Here is a 25,019-nt window from a genome sequence, read left to right on the forward strand (position 1 = left end):
TAATTTTATATAGCTGAAAATTGTTCTATATATAGCTGTAACATTTAAACATACATAAGGACATATTGTAAATAATAGAAAGGCCAATTGTAAAATTAATTTAGGGTGGTACACTTGTATGGGTGGTATTACTGATTACCTACCTGTATGATGTACCTGATTAGTATAAGTAGCTTTAGTTTTGAGTAGTTATTAGTTTTATCTTCCTCTTGAAGATGATCACTTGGTGATCGAAACACGTGTCGAGGTGTAAAAATAACGATTTGGTGTTGGGAAAAAACTCCAGTAATACTCTTAAAATTGATCTATCTGAATTCGAGGGTAACTTCTCTACTATTGATGTCATAGGTTGTAAGATTTCATTCAAGCACAATATCTTTTTCATGTACGTGATTTACATACCTCCAAGTACTAGCGAAGCTCATATCCTGAACTTATTTGAAACTCTAAAGTCACTTGAACAAAATTCAAATTACAGGTGATTTCAATATACCAAACTATTGAAACGAAAATCTCATAAATGGGAATCACAACCTGGATAATCTCCATCAATTCAATAGTTTTTATGATCTAAAGCAATTCAATTCTCTGCTTAATATTTCAAATCGTTTACTTGACCTTGTCTTATCTAATTTTGAATGTTCTGTATCCCACGTTGAACTACTCCTTCTAACCGAAGATGGCTATCACCCAGCACTGAACATAATTTTTGAATTATCATCACCAGAACAAGCAATACCATATAACTCATCAGAAAGCAGATATAACTTTCGTAAAGCCAATTTTCCACTTTTATACTCTAATGCAAAATGTTGACTGGTCGCCCGTCGACCATTGTACAGAAGTTAACTCAGCCACAGAATTATTCTACTCAATATTAACTCCAGTTCTTAGTCAGTGTGTTCCGGATAGTCACAACTTCATTAGAAAATATCCTCCCTGGTTCAATAATGAAATAATCAACGATATTAAAAGAAAAAATGGAATGTTTAGAAAACTGAAATCTACAGACTCAGGTATTCTCAAAGAAGAATTCCGATCTCTTCGTCGATCCATCAAAACAATAATCAATTTAGCATACAGAGAATATGAAAATGAATCTGAAAGGGCAATCAAAGAAGATCCTGCCAATTTCTTGTCGTACATTCAAAATTCCTAGTATTCCATGTTGAATACAACAGTGTCTCCGAAATCGTTAATACATTCGCACAATTTTTTGAAAGTGCATATTATCCACCCCTACAATCACATGAACATACGAATGATACCTCAAGCAATCCTATCATTTCTTCAAAACATTTTTCACTAATTGAAATCTGCAATTCTCTCAACAAACTAAAACCAAAAGTCACAAGCGGGGATGATAACATACCTAGCTTTTTCGTTGAAGATTGTGCACACCTGCTAGCCATACCATTACAGTCAATCTTCAATCTAGCTCTGAGTACAGGATGCTTTCCTAACAAATGGAAAATATCAAAAATTTGCACCATTCTCAAAGCTGGTGCCATAAACAATATGCAAAACTACCGACCTATAACCTTGTTATCCAACTTTGCAAAGGCTTTTGAGATGTGCTTGTACAACAGAATCTTTCCTGATGTTGAGAATTTACTTTCAAACAACCAACACGGTTTCTTTAGCAAAATATCAACAATAACTAACTCAATGTGCTTCACACAATCATCAAGTAATGCACTTAATAATAATCTACAAGTAAATACTTCCTTCACAGATTTTTCGAAGGCGTTTGACAAATTGGTTCATAACATTCTTATCAATAAACTTGACCAATATGGATTCGACTCTCAACTCTTAAACCTTTTCCGCTCATACTCAACTGAACGTATCCTATTCGTAGATTAAAGGGGTCACAAGTCGTTCCAATTTATTGCAAACAGTGGTGCCCCTCGAGGAAGCAATTTAGCACCTCTTTTATTCTCACCCTTCATTAACGACATAGGAAATAATCTCTCTAGTAATCTCTTACTCTTTGCAGATGATTTGAAAATCTTCCGGACCATTACATCACAGAAGGACTGCTTAATATTACAAAAAGAACTTGACATTTCGTTCCTTTTGGTGTACCGAAAATAATCTTCCCCTCAATACAAACAAATGTATATACTCAAAATACACCCTTAAACATAGTGTCATTTTTTATGATTACTGCATAAATAACGTACCTCTTCAAATAAGCACTCATCAAAGGGATCAATTGGTTTCACATTTGACCCTAAACTGAGTTTCTCCATTCACTATGACACAATAACATGCTCAGCCAAACGGATGCTAGGGCTCATTAATCGTAACTCTAAGAACTTTCGTAGCAGAGACAGTTTTTCAACTCTTTTCAATGCATACTTCAAATATCGGCTGGAATATGCCTCCCTAATATGGTCACCTATATACAATGTCCACATAAACGAAATCGAGTCTATACAAAGAGGCTTCATGAAATATATCACTTACAAGCTAGAAAGAGTTTACCCTGAACAAGGCATCGACAACAGAATACTACTGAATAAATTTAATCTATTATCCCTTCAAAACCGAAGATCCTACTACTCTATAATTTTCATTTATAAACTAGTGAATAATCTGATTGACTGTCCCGAACTACTCTCCCACTTCAACTTTCATGTTCCATGAATATCTACCAAATTTTAGAACAAACATATTACTCAAGTCACCAGTTGTTGCAATGAGCAAACTCGACAATCAACTCTGTGAAAATCTCGACATTTATTATGATCCTATTGGTCAAGTTAAGAACCATGTTAAGAAACTTTTACACTCTAGTCAAAATACATGAGCCCAAATTGAAAGTTACTCTACCATGTGAGCTTATTACTACTACTGTATAACTGCTGAATTATGTTTTTTTGTAATACACCTGAATTATGTTTTTACTTGTTGGCTCTATATCTGACTTATTTTTTTTTCAATTACTCTCCTAGCTTGCTGCACACAAGTTTTTCACCTAATTTTTTGCTTAACTCTTCTATATGTTTCCTTTATTTTGTTTTTTGTTTACTCTCTTCAGGTGTATATGTATATATACACACATCGGAAAAGTCTAGGGATATTTTCAAAAATGGCAATAATTTTTTTTTAGATCGCTTTAGGGAAAAAAAAGTTGACGGGTGATTATTAAACGAATGTAACTTACAACAAAATTTATGAAATGGTCAAAAATACTGAGTGCGCATATAAGCAAAACTAAAAAAAAAATATGGCTCTTCTTTGGCACCCCGAAAAAAAATCATAACACAAAAAAAATTGGAATCAGTACAAAGTATGGCCTCCACGCTGGTTTATTACGGCCCTTCATCTATCGTGCATCGACAAAATGAGATTGTCAATGTCTTGTTGAGGTACATTTGCCCATTCAGCGATTAAAAGCTCTCTCAATTGAAACGTTGTGTGAATGTTCCCCATATGCGGAGTAATTCTTCGTTGAAGCATGTCCCACACATGCTCGATGGGATTCAGGTCCGGTGATTGTGCTGGCCATGGCAATACATCAACTCCTTCGTTGGTGAGCCAGTCAGTCACTAGACGCGCGACATGTGGACGAGCATTATCGTGCATTAGGTGGAAGTTTTCACCAACAGCACCAGCAAACGAACGGACGATAGGTAGAAGAATGGTGTCGAGGCACTGTCGAGCTGTGAGGGAGCGATTTGGAAAAACGAGATCGGTTCTGCCGCCGATCATGATTCCGCCCCATAGCATTACTGTACCACCTCTGTATGTGTGGACTTCCTGGACGTGTTTCAAACGTTCATTATTTCTAGGTCGTCTCCACAGTCTTACTCGACGAGAATCTTGATGAAATCCAAATCTGGATTCGTCTGTAAACAAAACTGTGGCCCAATCATTTGCATCCCAGTTTTGATGTTCTTGACACCACTCTAATCTTCTACCGCGATTGCCTCTCGACAAAAGTGGACATCTAAGTGGCCTTCTGTTGTGGAGATCTGCTTCATGCAGTCGATTTCTGACAGTATCACGACCAATGGTTACCTGGTGCGTCTGCTGCAACACGTTAACCAACTCAGGTGCTGTGATTGTCGGTTGTCTTCTTGCGGTTAAGGCCAAAAATCGGTCTTGAACTGCAGTTGTAGCGCGTCCTCGCCCTGGATGTTGTTCGGCTTGGCTGCCAGTTTCACGGAAACGTCGCCACAATCGACTGATAACACTTTGGGAGACCCCCAAACGAAGAGCTACATTATTTTGTCGCATGCCACCTTGAAGAAGCCCTACAGCTCTATTCATCTCAGCCAATGGTAAGTGATGGCGTTCCATGTTAAAGCACAATATTTCCAGTTTAATTGCTGAGCAAGAACTGCATAGAATGTACAAACTCGACATTTTCAGATTATTCATTTTAGCCGAAAACCTACAGTTTGTAAAAAACTTGATAAAAGATTAGTTGCCGTTTTTGCAGGCTTTGTTCAACCCATAGAAATCTACAGGGTGGTCGAGTGTACCAATTTAATCGAAATTAAACGACCTCATGCATTTATTTTTATGATATTTAGTATGTTATAAAAATATCCCTAGACTTTTCCGATGTGTGTATATGTGCTTATGATATTAATATGTTTTGTTATTGGGATTTATTCCCGTTTAGACATTAAACTTTTTTTATATATATTTATAGGGTGGTAAACAGCTTTTATTCTTTTATTGTTTTAGATTTTCTTTTAATTTCCCAAAATCTAATTTCTCCTTAGAAAATATACTCGTCTCTTATGTGTTTAATTTTTCTAGAGGAGTTAAGCATCTTTTCATTTTTCCCATGTTCACTATGAATTCTGTTATTGAATGTCTTCATTTCTACATTTTGAAGGGTACTTTTATTAATTTCAGAAATCTTTTGGATTACCATACGGTTTCGGAGCTCTTCGGACCCTTGAAGGCGATGAATGTTCTGTGCTCCGTGTTCATGAAGGTCACCGCGGAGTGGGAAAAGACCGGCGCCAAGGAAGAGTTTTTGAAGGAAATCATCGAAGCGTTGCAATATTTTTCAGGCTTCAACAACAGTTACGATATTTTTTCCAATATGAAAAACGTCGAAGGAGAAAACTGCTCAACGTTTCTGATAAAAGTTTTGCTTCTGTCGCCAAAACATACAGTGAACATCGTTCAATACTTTTTCGACTTAAGAAATGAGCGTCAACTGCCGATTCGGGAGATATTTGATATTCTCAACAATGAATTGTTGAATTTAGACTTGAAAGGTAAGTGAATTAACGTTTTTTCTGAAGTAAAATCTCAGAACGTTGCTGAATCCAATTTAGTTTTGAGAAATGAATTGAAAATTCACTACTATACATTTTTTCCAATTATTGTACATATTTATAGGAATTCGTGACACATAATATATAGCATTTGTTTACAAATCTTCCTCTCGTTCAAAATTTCACTTTTATTCCATTTATCTATTTATTTATTTTATACACTATTCTACAGGATGAACCCAATTACAGAATAGGGAGTAACAGTGGCCTTGACAAATATGTACGTACTGTTAGACCCAATCTCACAATAATACAGCGAATAAACCCCAAAATATATTGAGATCGACTAGTTATAAACAAATATATAATTTCACCATGAAAGCTAGCATTAGACTGCCGTTATTCATGTTTCGACTCGCCGGGATGACAAATCCCATTTCGTAACTGTCAGAGTTAGTCATTCTCCGTTGCTTCTGCGTTCACAGGGTGTTTTGTGATACTGGGTATCTTACAGTCGGTCACTGCTACAATACCCTCGTCCCGACGGGGGTAATTTTCCGTTCACCTGTAACATAAATTTCATTATAAAATTATTCATGAGGAAAGAACGATAATTCCACACTATCATGGCTTTAGGTCATGTAATAAGTTGAACATATTATTTTTCGTTAACTACCAAAACAAATGGGGTTCGTAGAAAAGGAGAACCTTTATCAGCTTTCAGTAATAGTTTTAGGTCAACCAGAGTCAAGCCATTTAAAGGAAAAGTCGTTAAAATCAACTGCTTGATGCTAAGAAATTCGATATTTTGTGGGAGGAGCGATTAAGTGGGTCTCTTAATAGTTTCTCAGAGTTAAGTTTGCACTCGTGTCACAAATGATGCGTCGTTTAACTCCGAACATTTCGAATATCTCCTTCAGAAACTTAACAACAGGAACTGCTTTAGTATTCTTGACCGCTTTCATAGAAACATACTTGGTGAAAGCATCAACACATACAGTCAAGTAGGAATTGCCTAACCTTCTCTTTACAAACGAACCTAGATGATCAATGTGAATTGTATTCATAGGTTCAGCGACCTTTTCTATTGAAGGTAACATTCCACACTCCTTAACTGTCGGTACCTTGTACCGACAACAATTGAAGCAACAACGAATATATCTAAAAACATACTTTTTCATATTAGCAAACCAATAATTCTGCTTTATAAGGGATAACGTCTTATCAAGAGAAAAATGTCCAACCGAGTCATGACAGTAAAATGTTTCAGTTTTTGGTACAACCCATTCGAGCCCAATTGGCGTTACTGCTGGTATCCAATCACCTTTTGTAATATTGATTGCCATAATATCTATTTTCTGAAAAAGTTGAGGTTCGTCAACCGGGTTTCGGCTCAAAGCGTAACGTGTGCCATTCGGGACCCTGGTATATATTCAACATGGAACGTAAACTCTTGTGTTACCATCCACCAACGACCTATTCTGGGTATCAAATCTCGCTTGGATAAGGTAGTTCGTAAGGCATTGCAACCAGTGACTACTTTGAACTCGATGCCGAGCAAGTATACACGAAATCTTTGCATGGAATTGACTACAGCCAATGTTTCTAATTCGTACGAGTGATAACGTTTTTCTTCCTTACTAGTTTGTTTGCTGAAATAAAGGACAGGTTTGAGTTTACCATCTCCTTGCTTCTGTAGCAGAATACCCCCTACGCCCCATTTAGAAGCGTCGGTATGCAGTTCTGTTTCCGCTGCCACATCGTATATAGCTAGAACTGGTCTCGTACATAAAATGTCACGAAGTTTGTTGAATGTTGAAAGTTGTTCCTCTGCAAACTCAAATTTTGCATCTTTTTTCGTCAAGCTTGTCAGGGCCAATCCAAGAAATTGTTGGATCTCATGAACATTTTTTTGGATTGGAAACTCCTTGACGGACTTAATTTTTCTTGGTGATAGTTTCACACCTCCTTCACTGATCTCGTGTCCAAGATACTCAATAGTGGTTTGGAAAAAATGACATTTAGACAACCTGAGTGTGAGACCTGCGTTCTGAAATACTTCAAGAACTTTTCTTAAGGTTTCCAACCCACTGAATACATCAATGGAAGCCAATAAAACGTCATCCATATAGGCAAGAGCTTCTGTGAAGCGCATATTAGGAATTGATTAATGGTTCGTTGAAATACGGCAGGTGCATTTGCTGGTCCGAACCGCATTCGCAAACACTGGTAATGACCGTCCGGAGTTACAAAGGCAGTTTTGTGCACATATTCCTCTATAATTAGTATTTGATAATACCCACTAGCCACATCTAATGAGGTGAAGAATCGGCAACCCCTCAGACGTTCTAAAAGGTCATCTACACGGGAAAGCGGATAGCAATCCCTTACGGTTTTCATATTAAGTGCCTTATAATCGATGCACATACGGGTTTCTCAAATTTTCTTTTTCTCCAATAGAATTTGTGAGGCCTATTCCTAAATAATGTTATTTTTCAGGTAAGTACGTTACATTTCATAACATGCAGGGAAGTTTGAGCTTGGTTGCGAGGACATTTGTTCTCTAAATGCTCCAAGCGTTTGCAAAATTTACATTCGAGGCGAGGCCTAGGGCAACTTTTACGGAAATGTCCAGGCTGGTTGCAGTTAAAACATTTGCAGTTCCTTTTGAATTGACTGCTGACATTTTTGTGTTTATTTTCCACAAAACTAGATTAATGGGCTTCACGATGCGACCGTGAAAACTTTTTGAGCCTAGTCTCACCTATATCGCAACGCAGACGTTCATCCGGCGCGAGATATGAAATATATTCACTAAAGAGCATCTCAGGGTCACAATACCTCCCTGCCTTCGCACCATTTTGTATAACCGGGTCGGTTATGCCATCAATAATCATGACTACTGCGTTTTTAACTTGTATCTCACATTTGTTTGAAAGTGGTTGACAATGTTTCGTGGTGTATTTCATCAGTTCGGACTTCCATTGTCTAATATAATTTAAATTGATTTGAAAACCCTGAAAAAAAAATTAAAAAATTAATAAAATCAACCGAAAATAAACATTTTATTAAACAAAAAAATGAAATTACAAAAAAATAACATACAAGCAACAACGAAACAAATAAAGAATTGAAATATTAATAAAAGCTGAGAAAGAAAAATTGAAGAGAATTATCAACAAAAAATGAAAAATGAGAATTAAAAGATTTCAAACCAAGTTATATCACGACGTTTCGATTATTATATCAACAATCGTCTTCTGGTGATAACTGGACTTATTCCTCCGAGATCTGACTATTTATAGGTCATTCGAGTGCTTTCACCTATCCCCTCTTCACTCTTTCCGCTTCATTGATTTTAGCGGGAGATGACCGATTGGCGGAAATTGGTCGTTTTTTGCTTGATTAGAGATTTCCATATGTTACGTATCTCTACGCTAGCTTGACTAAATGCGTTGTTAGACAACATGTATGCGGCTTCTTTGAATTTCCTCCTAAACCAATGTTCTGTGTATGATCTCAGTTTGGGACGACTCGATGTTATGTTGATGAGTCCAAACATGCTCTGCTATTCCTAAGCGAGGGGAAACCAGCAAATCGGGAATATTTTCTTATTAGTCAGTGGGCTATGCTTGAAGACAGACAGTAAACAAGTCTAAAGAAATGAACTTTAAATGTTTGAGCCAATCTTTGAGCCATTGAGCCAATGTTTGAGTCAGTACAGAAATCTTCACAGAAAATTTCCTGCATATGCAATTGGCAATACAATTGAAAAAGTCGACCTTCAATTTTGGAACGGGCATACTTGAAGACCGGTTTCGGGCTCCTTAGCCACTCGACAGTGCAAGATAGTGAACATCATCGACCTAAAGTCAATGATATGCCATAATTGAAAATCAAAATTCTTTCATAGTACCCTGTATGTATGCGTGGATTCCAGTTTTCAGGTTTTCCCAGATTTTCAAGATGCGGAAAGTTCTCATTCATTTGCCTATCTCTAATTTATGAAAAAATCGTTTTGCAATATATGAATATAGTTATGTTTGAGCCATATTAACTAAAAATACAGTATTTTTATAGTTCTTTCTCAACAAGTATTTGGCGCGAAGTTTTCTTAATTTTTCAAATTAGCATAACCTTTCAATTCATGTATCAATTGAAATGAATATAAAACTCTGTTGAGTGAACCTCAGCACAATAAAATAGTGAAAAATGCACCAAAATAGGTCGAGCGGTTTTTTTTTTTTGGTTAGTGCACGCAAACGCACAGAAAAACAGACACAATTTTTTAAGTTCATTGTACTTATTGTACTCTTCTGAGTACAAATAGCGATAAGTTCCACTTCTATTAAATGTATCGATAATGGATTCCTGAAATTAATATTTTGCAGAACTTCGACTTAGAATATTGGTGTTCATCTAATGGTTTTTTTTGTTACAGAATCAATATGTGAATGCCAAACTTACATCGAGAGTCTCTGTACCATTGTTTCTCACCCTTTGACACATAATTTGGAACAACGCAGGCAGTGCATCAAGGTATTGCTCAAAGTCAAAGATACATTCAATTATACTTCCGAGAGGGAAATGCAGTGCCTTCTCTTCATTATCAGAACTTTCGACGGTTGCTATTACGATGAAGAGTTCATGAAAGATCAATTAGACTGCGATGTTATTCCATCACTGACGAAAAGTCTGCGTCTCGCCCTGGGAATACCGAATAATCTAAAGTTAAAACTTATAGAAGTTTATTACCTACTCAATCGACAAGGCCGTGACACAATAACGGTAAGTTTTCACTTCCTAATATAACGGTAATTATCATCTGAATATTCATGATTCACATAATTCACTCCTGGCATTTATGGGTTTCAACTCTCCTCCTTCGGAAAAACATTCCTGTCCTAATATAATATGAATAAGGACGAACATTGAACAACTTAGTAAAAGGTGTCACTGTTTTTCGAGTTTGAAAGCCGTGGATTTTTGGATTGCTGTCCGACAGCAAGTCATGATGGTTGAACCTCTGAAGAAGCTAGCCGCTCGCGCCAGCGAAACGTCAGGAAGAAATTCCAAAAATCCACGGCTTCCAAACTCGAAAAACAGTGACACTGAAAATCTAAGCCGCGAAAGTCTAAACCATTTTGTCAACTTAGTAAAACTCAGGGAAACTTTTGATCGACCCGTATATAGTCAAAAGACATTTCTGAAATCGGAAACCACGTGACATACGACAGAGATGTCAATTTCAAAATTTTGAAATTAAATCAATTAATTTGGAAAAAACTAAAACCGATAGAACTTGAAAATTACTACCAATCAGGTATAAAAATGTATCTGTTGTGAGACGTGTGAAGAAATGAAATGAAGTCTTCAGGATTAATTTGAATTAAGGAAATGTTTGAAAAATAGAGAGGAAGAAATTTTCCTTAGATACGATTATTGAATGATGCTTTTAGGAAATTAAGTTATTTAGGAATAGGTGAAGATATACAAAAGTTGTTACTTTATAATAGAGAAACGTAGCTAGATTCAGTTGTTTTTATCAAGATTGTATATGACGTAGAAATCTTGAAATTCAAAATTTGAACTTGTTCAAAATAATAGTTGAAACCTAAGAAAAGGGAATATTTTCAATTGTTTCATAAGCAACGAGGATTAATTGGGAAGCGTAGGAGGTGAAGACAATAAAATTTATTTAAAAAGTAGTGAAATCGAATGTTAATTGGTTCAGTTTCCGTATTCATTACTATTCATGATATTCAAATTCGTTTCTGTACATGGGGATCTCGTTAACGATAAGAGATAGAGTGTCGTTTAAATTATGGCAAAGTTGCGTATTTTAGAGACCTATTCAATGATGTGAAAAAATCGAATATAGCTCTTTTGGTTATGGAGATATACATGAAAAACAAAAAAATCCCAAATTATTTTTTTGCCTATATCTTCTTTATTCACACACATATTGAAAATCTGTTCACATTCTGCTATTAGCACTTGATGTGGACTTTCAGAATATGTCCATGAATTTTTTATACAAGGTGTCATCTGACTTGGGCCAACCACAACTTTGAATTTTTGAATACGGACCTGTATTTTTTTGTTGTATTTTTGTATCGTCGACGTTCACTTCATACTGAGAAATTAAATTGAATTCTATATTTCGGGTTTGGGTAATATTCGATTATAATTGTGTGAATTATTCCCTTTTAAATAACGATCCTGGAAATTGGTTGACTGAGTTGAATAAAAACATAATAGCAACTTTCAGGTCTCCCTATGTACAATAGAGTTTTTCGAGAGTTTTTTTTCTCACTATTAGATACCTATTCATATTTCTTTTATTGCTCTGAGCGTTTTCTATAATGAAATTCGAATAGGAAAACCTTTTATGATTATCTGAAACTTATCTATATCAAAAATACATTATATGTATTTTAATAAGCAGAAAAAGAAATGATAGCAATAATAACATCGGAAACGAATACTATAATTGTAATGAAAATTGAAATAAAGTAATTTATATCCACAAAAAAATTAATGGCGCAATAAATGTTGGCGCAAAATGTGGAGAAAAGAGCTATATTCGATTTTTTACATCATTGAATAGGTCTCTAAAATCGCAACTTTGCCATAATTTAAACGACACTCTATTTCTTATCGTTTACGAGATCCCCATGTACAGAAACGCATTTGAATAGCCCTTTGTATCATGAATAGTGAATACGGAAACTGGATTCTCATCAACTCGAAGATTTTTTTCAAGATAAACCAATCAACATTCGATTTCACTACTTTTTAAATAAATGTTATTCACCTCCCACGCTTCCCAATTAAGGAAAAACCAGACAGGTTTTCCCTTAATTGGGTTAAATCCTCTTTCATGGCAACTCCCGATCCTTTGAAAATCTCTTTTTCACTATATCTTATACGTTATCTCAAACTTGCATTGGTGAAATTCCACAGAATCCCATTGATAAGTTTTACTTTTTGCTTTAATTCGACGATTTTTGTGACGATAGTATTTGCTACGCTGTCGGTTACTGCTGCACGATTTGCTCGATTAACTTATCTTAAAGAATTGAATTTCTGCTGGTACTAACAAAATTCCTGATTCCATCCGTCATTTCACGTTTAATCATCATTTTTTTTCTAATGATCGCTTTGCCAGTAGAACACGATGATACAATTGATATGAAGAAATAGTTTTGATTTTTTCCTGCAAAACATACGTGTTTACTAGCTGTCGTCTATACAGGCTGATTCACGGTGGATGGCACATTAGACGTTTCTGGTGAACCAGACAACGGATCACTTTGAAAATTTAATGGAGGGCATATTCGGACATTCTCTAGCCAACTAAAATATTTTCGACAATGCGGTGTTGCCGCTTCTATTAGAAAGCAGTAGCAACTTTGATTTTTCAAATGGAACACTCTGTATATAATATTATTTTTGGAATCTCCAACAATTGCCCGACAACTTTTCTTGATATTTCCCTATACCTATCTGTTACCGTTTTCGAAATAAAAATTAATTTCAATTTTTTTCTTCGAAAATCATGACTTCTAAAAATGCCGATATCTTTTAGTTAAGAAGTACTTTGATATCGAAATTTGGTTTGGAGTTAGGTGATACTTGGACACTTCCCACACGTCAGCCTAATCTCCGTCACTTTAATACAGGGTGGTAAAAAAATACAGTTTTTTCGTTTGCTTGAAAAAGTTGCTGAAATTTGATTATTTTAAATAGAACACCCTGTATATTATTGAAAATTCGGAAAGCTGCTGAAATTTGCTTTCTTTCTATGTATATCATACCTATACCTAACTAGTCAAGTTTCGGACTTATGAACATTTATTTGTGAAAATGTCCCTTCAGAATGGTATTTCCATTCGGTATTTGGTAAGCAGGCCATGATTACTATTTGACAGCAGCGTTGTGACATTCTCCTAATAATATCGACATTTTCGTCACTTCAGAAGTTGCAAATACCTTCAAAACGATGGAACAAAACTATTCAAACGAAGTTCTTATGAATTTGTTTATTATTTTTGGACAGTGTGACAAAATTATCAGCAGAACATGTAAAAAGTTCAATGAAATGTATCCGAATCTACCGCCAATGAACCTCAAGAAATTTATACGAATTCAGAACAATTTCAATGCATTTGGATCAACTTTAAAAGCACCAAGAAACTTGCCTCGGCCCGTAACTTTCGAAGACAACCAGATTAATGTCTTAGCATATTTCCACGCATTTCCCGAGTCATCGATAAGAAGTGCTGAAGAAGATTTGGGTATAAAATATTCATCGGTTCAAAGAATCTTGCGAAGACATAAAATGCATGATTATAAATTCACCAAAATTCAAGCAATGAAGCCTCAAGATCCTCAACAGAGAGTAGAATTTTGTGAAATGTTGTTGACACTCATTCAAGAAGATCCACTTTTTTTAAATAAAATTATTTGGACTGATGAATCGAAATTTTCGAGAGAAGGGATTTTCAATAGAAAAAATCGTCATTATTGGTCCAGTGAAAATCCTCACGTCACAAAAGAAGCCGGATTTCAAGAAAAATTTAGTTTTAATGTCTTCTGCATGTTGATGGACAACAAATTGAGGTACGTGATATACGAGGAGTCATTAACATCCAGAAGCTACCTGAATATTTTGGAGAATACTGTAGACAGTTTCGTGGATAATCTGCCACTCGAAGATTATCGAAACTGTTGGTACCAACTAGACGGAGTTCCTGCACATTGCACAAGAGAAGTGAGCGCAGAACTGGATAGACTATTTGACGATCGGTGGATGAGGCGCTTGGGACCATGGAATTGGCCAGCGAGATCACCCGATCTTAATCCATTAGATTTTTATTTGTGGGGAATGTTTAAAGAAAAAGTTTACAAAATACCCGTGCGTTCGAGAGATGAATTGTTAGAAAGGATTGCCCAAACATTTGAAGATTTGGATCCCGATGAAATCAGATCTGCCACCACGAAAGCAGTCAACACCCGCATTTTAAAGTGCTTGGAAGTGAACGGCCAGCGATTCGAACATATTTTGAAATATTCCACATGATTGTTTTACTTTTTTATAATTATTCATATCAATATTTCCAATTTCAAGTTTCTTGGTGCTTTTTTAAAGTTTATCCAAACATATTGAAATTGTTCTGAATTCGTATAAATTTCTTGAGGTTCATTGGCGGTAGATTCGGATACATTTCATTGAACTTTCTACATGTTCTGCTGATAATTTTGTCACACTGTCCAAAAATAATAAACAAATTCATAAGAACTTCGTTTGAATAGTTTTGTTCCATCGTTTTGAAGGTATTTGCAACTTCTGAAGTGACGAAAATGTCGATATTATTAGGAGAATGTCACAACGCTACTGTCAAATAGTAATCATGGCCTGCTTACCAAATACCGAATGGAAATACCATTCTGAAGGGACATTTTCACAAATAAATGTTCATAAGTCCGAAACTTGACTAGTTAGGTATAGGTATGATATACATAGAAAGAAAGCAAATTTTAGCAGCTTTCCGAATTTTCAATAATATACAGGGTATTCCATTTAAAATAATCAAATTTCAGCAACTTTTTCAAGCAAACGAAAAAACTGTGTTTTTTTTACCACCCTGTATTGAAGTAACGGAGATTAGGCTGACGTGTGGGAAGTATCCAAGTATCACCTAACTCCAAACCAAATTTCGATATCAAAGTACTTCTTAACTAAAAGATATCGGCATTTTTAGAAGTCATGATTTTCGAAGAAAAAAATTGAAATTAATTTTTATTTCGAAAACGGTAACAGATAGGTATAGGGAAATATCAAGAAAAGTTGTCGGGCAATTGTTGGAGATTCCAAAAATAATATTATATACAGAGTGTTCCATTTGAAAAATCAAAGTTGCTACTGCTTTCTAATAGAAGCGGCAACACCGCATTGTCGAAAATATTTTAGTTGGCTAGAGAATGTCCGAATATGCCCTCCATTAAATTTTCAAAGTGATCCGTTGTCTGATTCACCAGAAACGTCTAATGTGCCATCCACCGTGAATCAGCCTGTATACGATACATCGTTTTTTTTGTTTCTCTATTATTTTTTTCATATATCGTTCCTCAGTACTATTGTATTTTGTACTTATTTTTGCAACATCATTATCATTCATTATTTTTCTAGTTCAATGATTCTGCGACAAATCAAGATGACGAGGCTGCTTGTCCTGACGAAGGAGACGAACCTGGTTGGCTCATAGGTAAGTGAATTCACTTATTATTTTTCAAATAAGCCCAAAACAATAACGAACGCGAAAAAAGCGTGGCATATTTTTTGTATATTTAGCGTCCACGCTTTTTTCACAATAATACTAGTATTTTTCGTTCGTTATTGTTTTAAGCTTATTTAAAAAAAATAGTTTTTAACTTTTTAGTTCGATGTATTATAAAAGGGTATTTTTAGTTTTTTTAAAATATATTTATTTTTTATAATAATCATTTGACTATTTCAAAAAAGTAGTAGGTAGTGAGAGGTGATAATTATGCTTCAGTCGACTCATCTACAATCTACAAAAAAAATATGGAATATCCTGAGGACTCCAAAAAATATCCCATAGTTGAGGGAATCATTTCAAATGATATAACTGGATGATCTGGGGTAGAATAAATCCGAAACAAACATTGTTCCCAAACACCAGAACTGCAGTTCTCTTTTAGACGCGCGTTCCACCATCCAAGTTGACTTTTCCAAGAGATGAAGTGCCAACACGGAAATTAACTTTCGATTCAAGGACTAATAAAAAAGTACTTTGTCTTAAGAGGAATTATAATTATTTTCGAAAAATATGCCTGTCGGAAAAAATTAAATTCATCGAAGTTCCATTAGTTAACCATAAAAACGTCAGTGCGGTGTTCATACGTGTTTAGCGCAATAATCGATACATTATTCAAACTGAGAGAAGTGAGAACTTACATGATATTACGCCATCAACCTATTACAACAAAAACAATTTGAAATTGTTTGCTTTTTCCATTAACAATAATAATAATAATAAAATGATTTTAATGATAGTACGATGATGATAGTACGACCAGCTATCGAAAGCGCTCGCATATAATTAAATAGAAGTTATAAAGCTTCAAATCCTTTTCGTGACTTACATTAATATTAAAATACTGAAAATGGAGGAAAATTAGTTGCATCATTCAAAATAATAATAATATAATATTAAATAAACATATAGTTTCATGAATATACCGTGCACATAACTTCCAACAGGTCTTTGTTTATTATCATTTTTATATAAAGATTTTACAAAATTCCCATCAACTCGGAAAACGAACTCTTTAAAAAATATACTTTCATTACAAAGAAGCTACATCATTGTTTATCTCCTGATGACGCCAACAGAGGTGTTGCAAATCTGGAGTCAGGATGATGTGTTCTGGTTTTATTCAATGTCAGATGTTCCACTTTTGTCTTCCACTCGAAATTTTTTCGACTTACTTTTTGATCAGTGAAATATATCAAATTATATTCCTCTCTATCCGAGATCGATTTAATATTATTTTTATCTATTGAGAGCTTCACTTGTTTGAACAGTGTTTGAATAATAATTATTACTGGAGAAAGATATTTTTGATTAATTTTCCACAGAATCTTCAAGCATCGGCATTGAAATGAAAGTAAGTGAGAAATGTGAAAAATATATCTTTAAATTATATACCTTTTTAGATGAGACGATGGACATTGATTTTCATCATGGGGTAGCAAGTCTCAGGGAAAATCTCATCATGGCTACAACGGACCTGATCTACTCCTACCACAGAATTAATCCCGCCAATCCTCAGCTTGGGTCAAAAGAATTAGTCCTCGTCATGATGCAGGGTATCCTGTATTTCCCATACGGGCATCATTATCAGAAGACCATCGCCATTCTTTTGAACGAAATTCTCAAATGTCCTGCCTACCTTGCCCCTTTGATTCAGGCCAATATCATTGAGCAAATTTATGAACTATCGATATCTAGAGCACCCTGCCCTCATAAAAATTGGGCTGAAGCACTCCTACGGTGTTTTTTTCACGTAACAAAGTCAGAGCCAGCCCATGGAAGTTTCGAGCACGCTTTGACGAAGGGAGACAGAAATATGAGAAACCAGACGGCTTTGGTCATGCCGTATATAGTGGAGTGAGTATTTTTGCCATTCATTTCTGAGGGAATTTAGTGTTTAATGACTCAACTATTCGATAATATAAGATGCGCATAAATATTCAAAAAGCGTTTGGGTGAGATATTTCTTTGTTGTTTAAACATAGGGTCTAAACCTAAACACATATTTTGATAGTGATTTCTAGTGATTAAGTCTTCCTAGATTCGTGAATGAAAAATATGTTTCGAATTCAGTAAAACCGGTTTATAACTGGTAGTTTCATTGATTATAACATTAGAATTGTGGACGAGATTCTTTCGAAAAAAATATTGACGGACATCGAACTTTGAACAAATATTTCGCACTTCCATGAATGTTTTGTTCAATTTCCAAGGAGCTCAAAAATTATCGAGGCCAAAGAAGCGCTTTGGAAGAATCTACAGCAAAAAAATGTTGATACTTATGTAGATCTTTGCATTGATGCAAAGTTGAATGATTTACATCATCCCAATGATGACCCATTGAGTAGGTTTCATGAAACTCTCTAATAATTTTAATACTGCGTTCCCTATTAGCAAAATTAAAACCAAAATCACAAAGGGCATTACGGTCTCAGCAGAAAATCTACGATCACTATATTTAATTTGGAAATATTTAGGTAACAATGGATGCTTCAACTCCCTATATAATAGGTACAAAAACATTTATAAAAGGACTGCAAAACAACTTTATTATATGAAAAAAATGGAAAGGTCTGCAAACAAAAAAAAGAAAACTTGGCAATCATCAATGACCTGAGGGGAAAAAAGAATATTGGTCCTACGAAAACTGACCTAAAATCTGATTGTATTAACAAATATTACTGCACTGTGTCACATAATTTATCCAAAGATATAAAATCCAATATTAATCCCTTGACTTTTCTTAAAGACAAATCAGTTTCAGGAAGATTTGTTTTCATGCCTACAGATGTTATGGAAATTAGAAACATTATTAAGGAAATTAAAAATTTAAACTCGGCTGGTTGGGATGACATGAGCATAAAAGTATTTACCAAGTTGCCCAACTCCGCTATCACCGCTTTGGTAGAAGCTATAAATACAAACTTCATAACAGATGTATTTCCGGCATGTTTAAAAACAGCATTGTTATTCTTTTGCACAAAGGAGGCGACACTAACAATCCTGCCAACCTATTTCTATGCTACCAACCCTTGCTAAAATCATAGAAAAACTTGTTAAACAAAGAATTATGATGTTTGTGAAAAATCATAATATTATTAGTAGCAGTCAGTTTGGGTTTTAGAGTTTGAAAAACACGGAATATGCTATGTTCCATCTACTGGAAAACGTGTATCTCAATTTAAATAATCGTGAAATAGCAGCGGCAGTTTTTTGCCATCTTTCAAAAGGTTTCGATTGCGTGAATCATGAAATTCTGCTGCAAAAACTAGAAGTACATGGCTTTAGAGGTATATCTTTGAAATGGTTCAGATCATACCTGTCAGAACGTACTCAGAAAGTCAAACTCCCGGACAATATCCTATCTCCAGAAAGTTACTTGTGGTGTTCCACAAGGATCGGTTCTAGGCCCAATTCTCTTCTTGTTATATACATATTAACGACCTAGCCCGCATTAATATGACCACAGAAATAAGTGCTCCACACTAGATATCTACCTGGGTACTCAATTAATAGAAAACAAAATGTCAGCAAAATTTCTGGGATTACAAATTGATAAAAATTTGGATTTTGAAGGTCACATAAATAACCTATGCAAAAAAATTTCATCAGGATGCTTTGCAGTCAGAGTATCAGCAAATGAATTGGGCACTAATATGCCAAAAAATGTGTACTTTGCTCTCATCGATTCCCATGTGAGATACGGTATCTGTTTTTGGGGAACGTGTTGCCAATACATGTTTGATAGGTTGTTTGTACTACAAAAAAGAGGAATTAGAAATATGTGTAGAGTTGGATTCAGCGATTTCTGTCGACCTTTATTCAGAAAGCATAAAATCTTGACCTTGCCGTCCATACTTATATTGGAAATGTTATGTCTGGTGCAAAAAAAATACAGGACGGAAATTTTCATTTCACCACGACGAAATACCAGATATAAGCTCGATATAGGCTTACCGATTCCAATATCATAAAAAATTGAGAGGTCTTTCATATATAATGGAAAAAAATGTTAAACCATTTGCCAATTGAGATCAAAGGCATAACATGTACCGCTAAATTTAGAAAGACTGTAAAAAAGCTTCTGATTTCAAAGGCTTTTTATTCTTTAGACGAATTCTATTCAGACATAAATTTAAATTATAGGAACAATTGATTTTGATTATTGTGTTTCAGTACCTACTGGTATTTAAACTATGTGACTTTTTTAACTTTTTGTTTAATGTTTACATTTAGCTCTGAACTGTATAGTTGAAAATGTTTACGGAGTTGATACTTACTGTTATTTTGTATGCATTCACTTTTATATTTTTATGCTTTATAGTTTTTATATTCTCATACTTACATTTATGTGTTGCATGAGAATATTCATTATTATTATTATTTATTTCAATATGTAGCATATACATTATTACTTTCTGACTTCTTTTTCACCCCAAAATGCTGAAACCACCAAATGTTGAAATATTACTTTCAATTTGTATAACTTATATTCTTTGAAATAATAACACTTTTGACAATAATATTTTATCTTCGACAATATCTCTCAAGTTGTGTATCTTATATTTCTTAGAATAGTAACACTTTGTCAATGAGATTTCATCTTCGACAATAAAGTACATTTTGATTTGATATTTCAGAATAACTATGCAAAGTATTATACTAGATTGATGTTTTTCAAGAACGCCGAACGTTTCGAATCATATTTTCAAACTGAGCGCTTCATGCTTCTTTTATCTTTCATCTTGATAGTAGTACTGTATGTGTTTTTGTATATTTTCCGATATCAACACAAATTGTTGGATTACTTGACCTCCATACAGATATAATCAACTCGAACTCTAATTTTGCAGAGAGGAAGACCTTCTTCATTTAATGGTCACATGTGGAGGACCCATCATTCTGGAACTCATAGAGCAAGATAACGAATATAGGGAGGCAGCTTACTCATCGATTTGCTTTCTAGCCAGAAAGATAATTCGTATTCCAAAATTCCAGGTACAGGTGGCAGATATGCTGAGTGACAAGTTTTCAGCAATGACACAGGACACAAGAGAATCGAGATTGGCCACCTTCAGACTGGACGACGGCTCAGTGATTCATGCCAGCCAAGAACTCCTGATGAAAAATTCAGAGTATTTTCTCATCCTGTTCAGTGGGCTCTTCAGAGAAAGCAGCGAGGATGAAGTGAAACTCCCCGACGTCGACCCTCAAACATTCAAACGAGTCCTAAACTTGCTTGAACACCCAAAATTCGAAGAACACGGAACCGAAGACCTATTGGACGTTGTCCAACTGTCGGATCGCTTTCTGCTGACGGAGCTGTACATCTGCCTCTGTGAATGGATCAGTTGTAACGTGATGAAGCCACACAATGTGAGTGACATCTATCTGTGGTCTCTAGAGACAGGGCTACATCAGCTCAGGATGAATACCGTCAGATTCGCCCTAACTTTTAATGCTGACGACAATTTGAGATCGGAAATGTTTCGGGAGTTATTCGACCTGGAGCATACGAAGGTGGTCTCGAAGGATATTTCCGATTTGTTGGACAAATATCTGCAGAGAGAAAATCCTTCCTGCTCCTGTTGAGTGGAAAGGGTCTTTCACGATGAGCGTCGAGGAACTCCCTGTATTTTATTACATTTATAAATTTTCAGCACATTTTTCTTGTATAACAATTCCTATACCCAAATTTGTTAGTTTTCGAGATATTAATTTTTATCTGAAAAATTTGACAGTTACAGCACCACTCCGAAAAAATCATAACACATAAACAGTAATAGTTGAAAATGTGAAATTTCACAGAATCATACCTTAGGCATCAAGTCATGAATAGGTCCATCGAATTTTCGAAAATAATTTACAGTGTGGTAGAAATTTCCACCTAAAACATAACATCGAGAAAACTGATGAAACTCGATTTTTTCAAATAGAAACCATACACTATTCTATTACTTTTGGATACTACGAAAAAAAAAGATTCAAATTCATGAAGAACGTCTTATACCTAAAATACACCCCTGACAAGATACAGTGTGACCCATTTTTAATGGAAACACCCCCCTAAAATTTGAAGTTGTAAACCGATTTTAATAATTTGAGCTATCGACTTCCTTGGGTCAACTCTTGTTTTTTCTTATCCCGATGCTAGTAGAGTATTCGAGGGCTAGGGATCATTATTTTTAAGTATGTCCTCGCACAGGGAGTAAACCCTTCCAAAATTCCGTAACCTAAGGTGTCATGCGACCCGTGCCGAGAGGTGGATGATCAGACGATATATGGTCGTGGACGGAGCCACCGGGAAGATGGCAACCTCTCGGTGTAAAATGCCTTACCCCTGCACGCGGGGCTCTGCAGGGGCGGACCGAACTTCCCTAGCTGCTCGTGGGAATCAATATGAAGAAAAATATAACTGAATATGAATGGGAGAAGGAAACGAACCCGACGGTACGCAGATCGTTGTTGCCTAGGACGAAAATTATTTTTTCCCCTTGTCCGGGGTCCTAGGCAACGACGATCGGCGTACCGTCGGTTCGTTTCCTTCTCCCATTCAAATTTAGTTATATTTTTCTTCATATTGATTCCCACGAGCAGCTTGGGAAGTTCGGTCCGCCCCTGCAGAGCCCCGCGTGCAGGGGTAAGGCATTTTACACCGAGAGGTTGCCATCTTCCCAGTGGCTCTGTCCACGACCATATATTGTCTAATTACGTACTTTAAAGAACGAAGACCGTTTTTAAAAAGACGAAATATTTTTATTTGGACAAGTTGTTCGTACAAAAGTTACATCAAGACTGAATTTTTAATAATGCAATATAAAATGGTGAGAAATTATAATGTTGGCTTTTCCTGGAATGCCTGCTATTTGATACTGCAGCGTCGGCGCTCCTTGGCCGGGTCGTAGACCTAGTCGGCTGGTTGAACGTACTTATTCGGTACGTAACTCCTCCCTCCTAAGATGAAGTTTTGGATGGGACAAACAAAACTTCTGGAGACTGTTGGGGTTGTGCGGCATCCTTGGTATTTTTCTTGCATCTTCTGAACTTTTTCAGACAAATATAAATGATCCCTATAATGGCGAATATATATAAGGGAATCGTCCAGGGGTGGTGGCTGGAAGAAGTTGAACCTGTTAAGTCTAGGGGTTGAAGTCTATTTCCTTGGAGTTGCACTTCACGTAGTTCGTCAAGTGAGATATCGTCGACTTGGAGTTTGGTTTTTTCGATTTTCTGTTCGTGTATTGTAATTTCAGGAAGAAATAATGGTTTTCCCTTGGTTTCTCCCTTCTCGTTGGTGTATGTCCGGAGGTTTCGATGCTGCATTGGTATGGGATTTCGATGAGGAAGGATCCTTTCAGCATCACAAAGTCGGTTTCGTCACATCGGGTTTGGACTTTTTCTTGTTGAGGGAATATGGCGATATAATTCGATTCGCTGACTTCCTCGATTAAGGGCTTGTTCACCACTATGGTTGCTGTTTGGCATACGGCTTCGTTATATTTTACTTGTAAGATTGAAAAAATACAATCGCTTTCCTGGGTTCCATCTATCAGGTAGTTGTTCGGGCACAGGTAGTTCGGGTTCAGATAACGGCATGGTCCAGAGTCGTATTGGAACATATCATTACTCATTGTGAAAAAGGAGTTTTTTGGAATAATTGTGGTAAAATTCTGAGTGGGTATTGAATAAAGGTGGTAATGTGAGAAGGTTTCGGGATGCACTAGAGGGATATGCAATGCAAAAATTAGTTTTGTATTCGAAAAATATGCGTCAACAGGTGTTATATCATATTGTTTATAGCTGTCCTCGATTTCTGAATATACCAATTGATCTTTAGAATGATACTTCAGAAGCGAATCGAGTATTGATTTTATATCGTCGATAGATATTATACTATGATGTAAGGTGCCAAGTTTAGCGAAAGAAATGGCGTTTTCAATATTGGTGAGAATTGAAAGTAGTGTATCCAAGTTGAATTTTATTTGTGTATATGTATCTAATAAGGACAAAAAATGTGTGCTATTATTGTTAAGCTCTTCGATACTTTCTTTGATCACATTCTGATTATGAATCATGAGTGAAAATGTTTTATTGTTATTTTCAAGTATTTTGTGAGTCAATGATATTTGTTGATTCAGAGAATGAACAATTTGATTTTCGTTATTTTGTAATTTTTCAATAGCTGCGTCGTAACGCTGGGCATCTTCCTGATCTAAGTTACCGGAAACAAATTTGACAATATTTCCAAGTCCATTGATCAACCCTCGTTTTTTTCGAATCGCTAAGGGGTAGATTGATTGGAGTTTTTCTTTAACTGATTTCAACTGGAAGTCTATATGTTGTTCGGTGTATTGATGTAAGGATGTAAGGTAGGTTGAACTGAGGTCTTTCTGATTCATGAGTGATGATTTTATTGCATTATAATGATGAGTCAGTTCTCCGATTTCTTCTGAAATTGGTTTGAAATCAATATAATGAAGAAAGGTGTGTGTGGCTACTTTAATTTTTGCTGTCCCTAGTAGAAAGGGCAGGATCCCTGGGTTGTCCTTCAGGTTCGTTATTTGTACGTTCTTTGATGATGTTAGGTGGATTATCGTCAAGAGTAGGAGGGTCCTGTAACAAATTCGACTTTGTTACGATTTTTCGGGGTTTTTTGAAAATGTTTTTGTGGTAGGTATTACGTTTTGTTTTTAGTTTCAGTCCTTGATCGGTGACAACAGTTTCTTTTATGAATGGAACGTTCAGTTTTTTCCCACGAGTTTTTACGTTATGTCGATAAACTTCGCCATCTTCAGGATAGCTGACCGGATTTTCGCGAGTGAGATTTTGTTTTTCTATTATCTTTTCTTTTTGTTGTTGGGAAGTCTCGTGAATGTAATTGAAAATCAATTGAGTTCTGTCTTTGTGTTCCTGAATATAATTATTCAGAATTTCGTGGTTTATATCTATATCAAATGGATCTTTTGTATCGATATGTCCACTCACAATATCTATTGGTTTTTGTTTTGTCAAGGAATGTATGGAGTGGTTATATCCAAAAATAGCATAAGGCATTAGGCTCGTTACTTCAGAACGGGGATTTTCAATTTTCAAAATCCTCAAATGCTCAAGCAAGGTTGAATGAAGGCGCTCTACGGGGGCGTTACTAGTTGAGTTTTTAGGGGTGATGAAATGAATGTCAATTTTGTGAAGTTTTGTGAAGTCAGTCAAAGTAGAGTTTTTAAATTCCGTTCCACTATCGGCTATGATTTTTAGTGGTAGTCCGTGGAACGACATGAATGTGATGAGACTTTCGACAATAGAGGAAGCGTTTGCGGATGTAAGAGGAAAAGCCTGTGCATATTTAGAAAAAGTATCTATTATCGTAAGGAATTTTTGACCGTTGGCTTGAAAAACATCGATATGAACGATTTCAAATGGTTTTTTG

General features: G+C 35.6%; 2 protein-coding genes and 1 long non-coding RNA gene across 3 annotated transcripts; 1 reads left to right on the plus strand and 2 right to left on the minus strand.

The window, feature by feature from the left end:
* Positions 1-5,570: 5,570 nt before the first annotated feature.
* LOC141484611 (uncharacterized) lies at positions 5,571-21,521 on the minus strand. Its single transcript, XR_012466705.1, has 2 exons — positions 21,409-21,521; positions 5,571-5,814 (listed from the first exon to the last, which is right to left on the minus strand). It is a non-coding gene; the product is annotated as an uncharacterized lncRNA (long non-coding RNA).
* On the plus strand, positions 16,927-21,202 carry LOC141484608 (uncharacterized). Its single transcript, XM_074179611.1, has 2 exons — positions 16,927-17,449; positions 20,446-21,202. The coding sequence occupies exons 1-2, from the start codon at positions 16,941-16,943 to the stop codon at positions 21,182-21,184; spliced, it is 1,248 nt and encodes a 415-aa protein (XP_074035712.1). The 5' UTR covers positions 16,927-16,940; the 3' UTR covers positions 21,185-21,202.
* A 1,210-nt stretch (positions 21,522-22,731) lies between the features above and the next one.
* LOC141484657 (uncharacterized) lies at positions 22,732-24,788 on the minus strand. The gene has a single exon (XM_074179780.1). It carries the CDS (start codon positions 23,989-23,991, stop codon positions 22,732-22,734), a length of 1,260 nt encoding a protein of 419 aa, XP_074035881.1. The 5' UTR covers positions 23,992-24,788.
* Between the last annotated feature and the right edge of the window lie 231 nt (positions 24,789-25,019).

Source organism: Leptinotarsa decemlineata, unplaced genomic scaffold, assembly GCF_025532065.1.
Source record: "Leptinotarsa decemlineata unplaced genomic scaffold, Ldec_3_MD MMD2_P_RNA_scaffold_14, whole genome shotgun sequence".
NCBI classification, from domain to species: domain Eukaryota; kingdom Metazoa; phylum Arthropoda; class Insecta; order Coleoptera; family Chrysomelidae; genus Leptinotarsa; species Leptinotarsa decemlineata.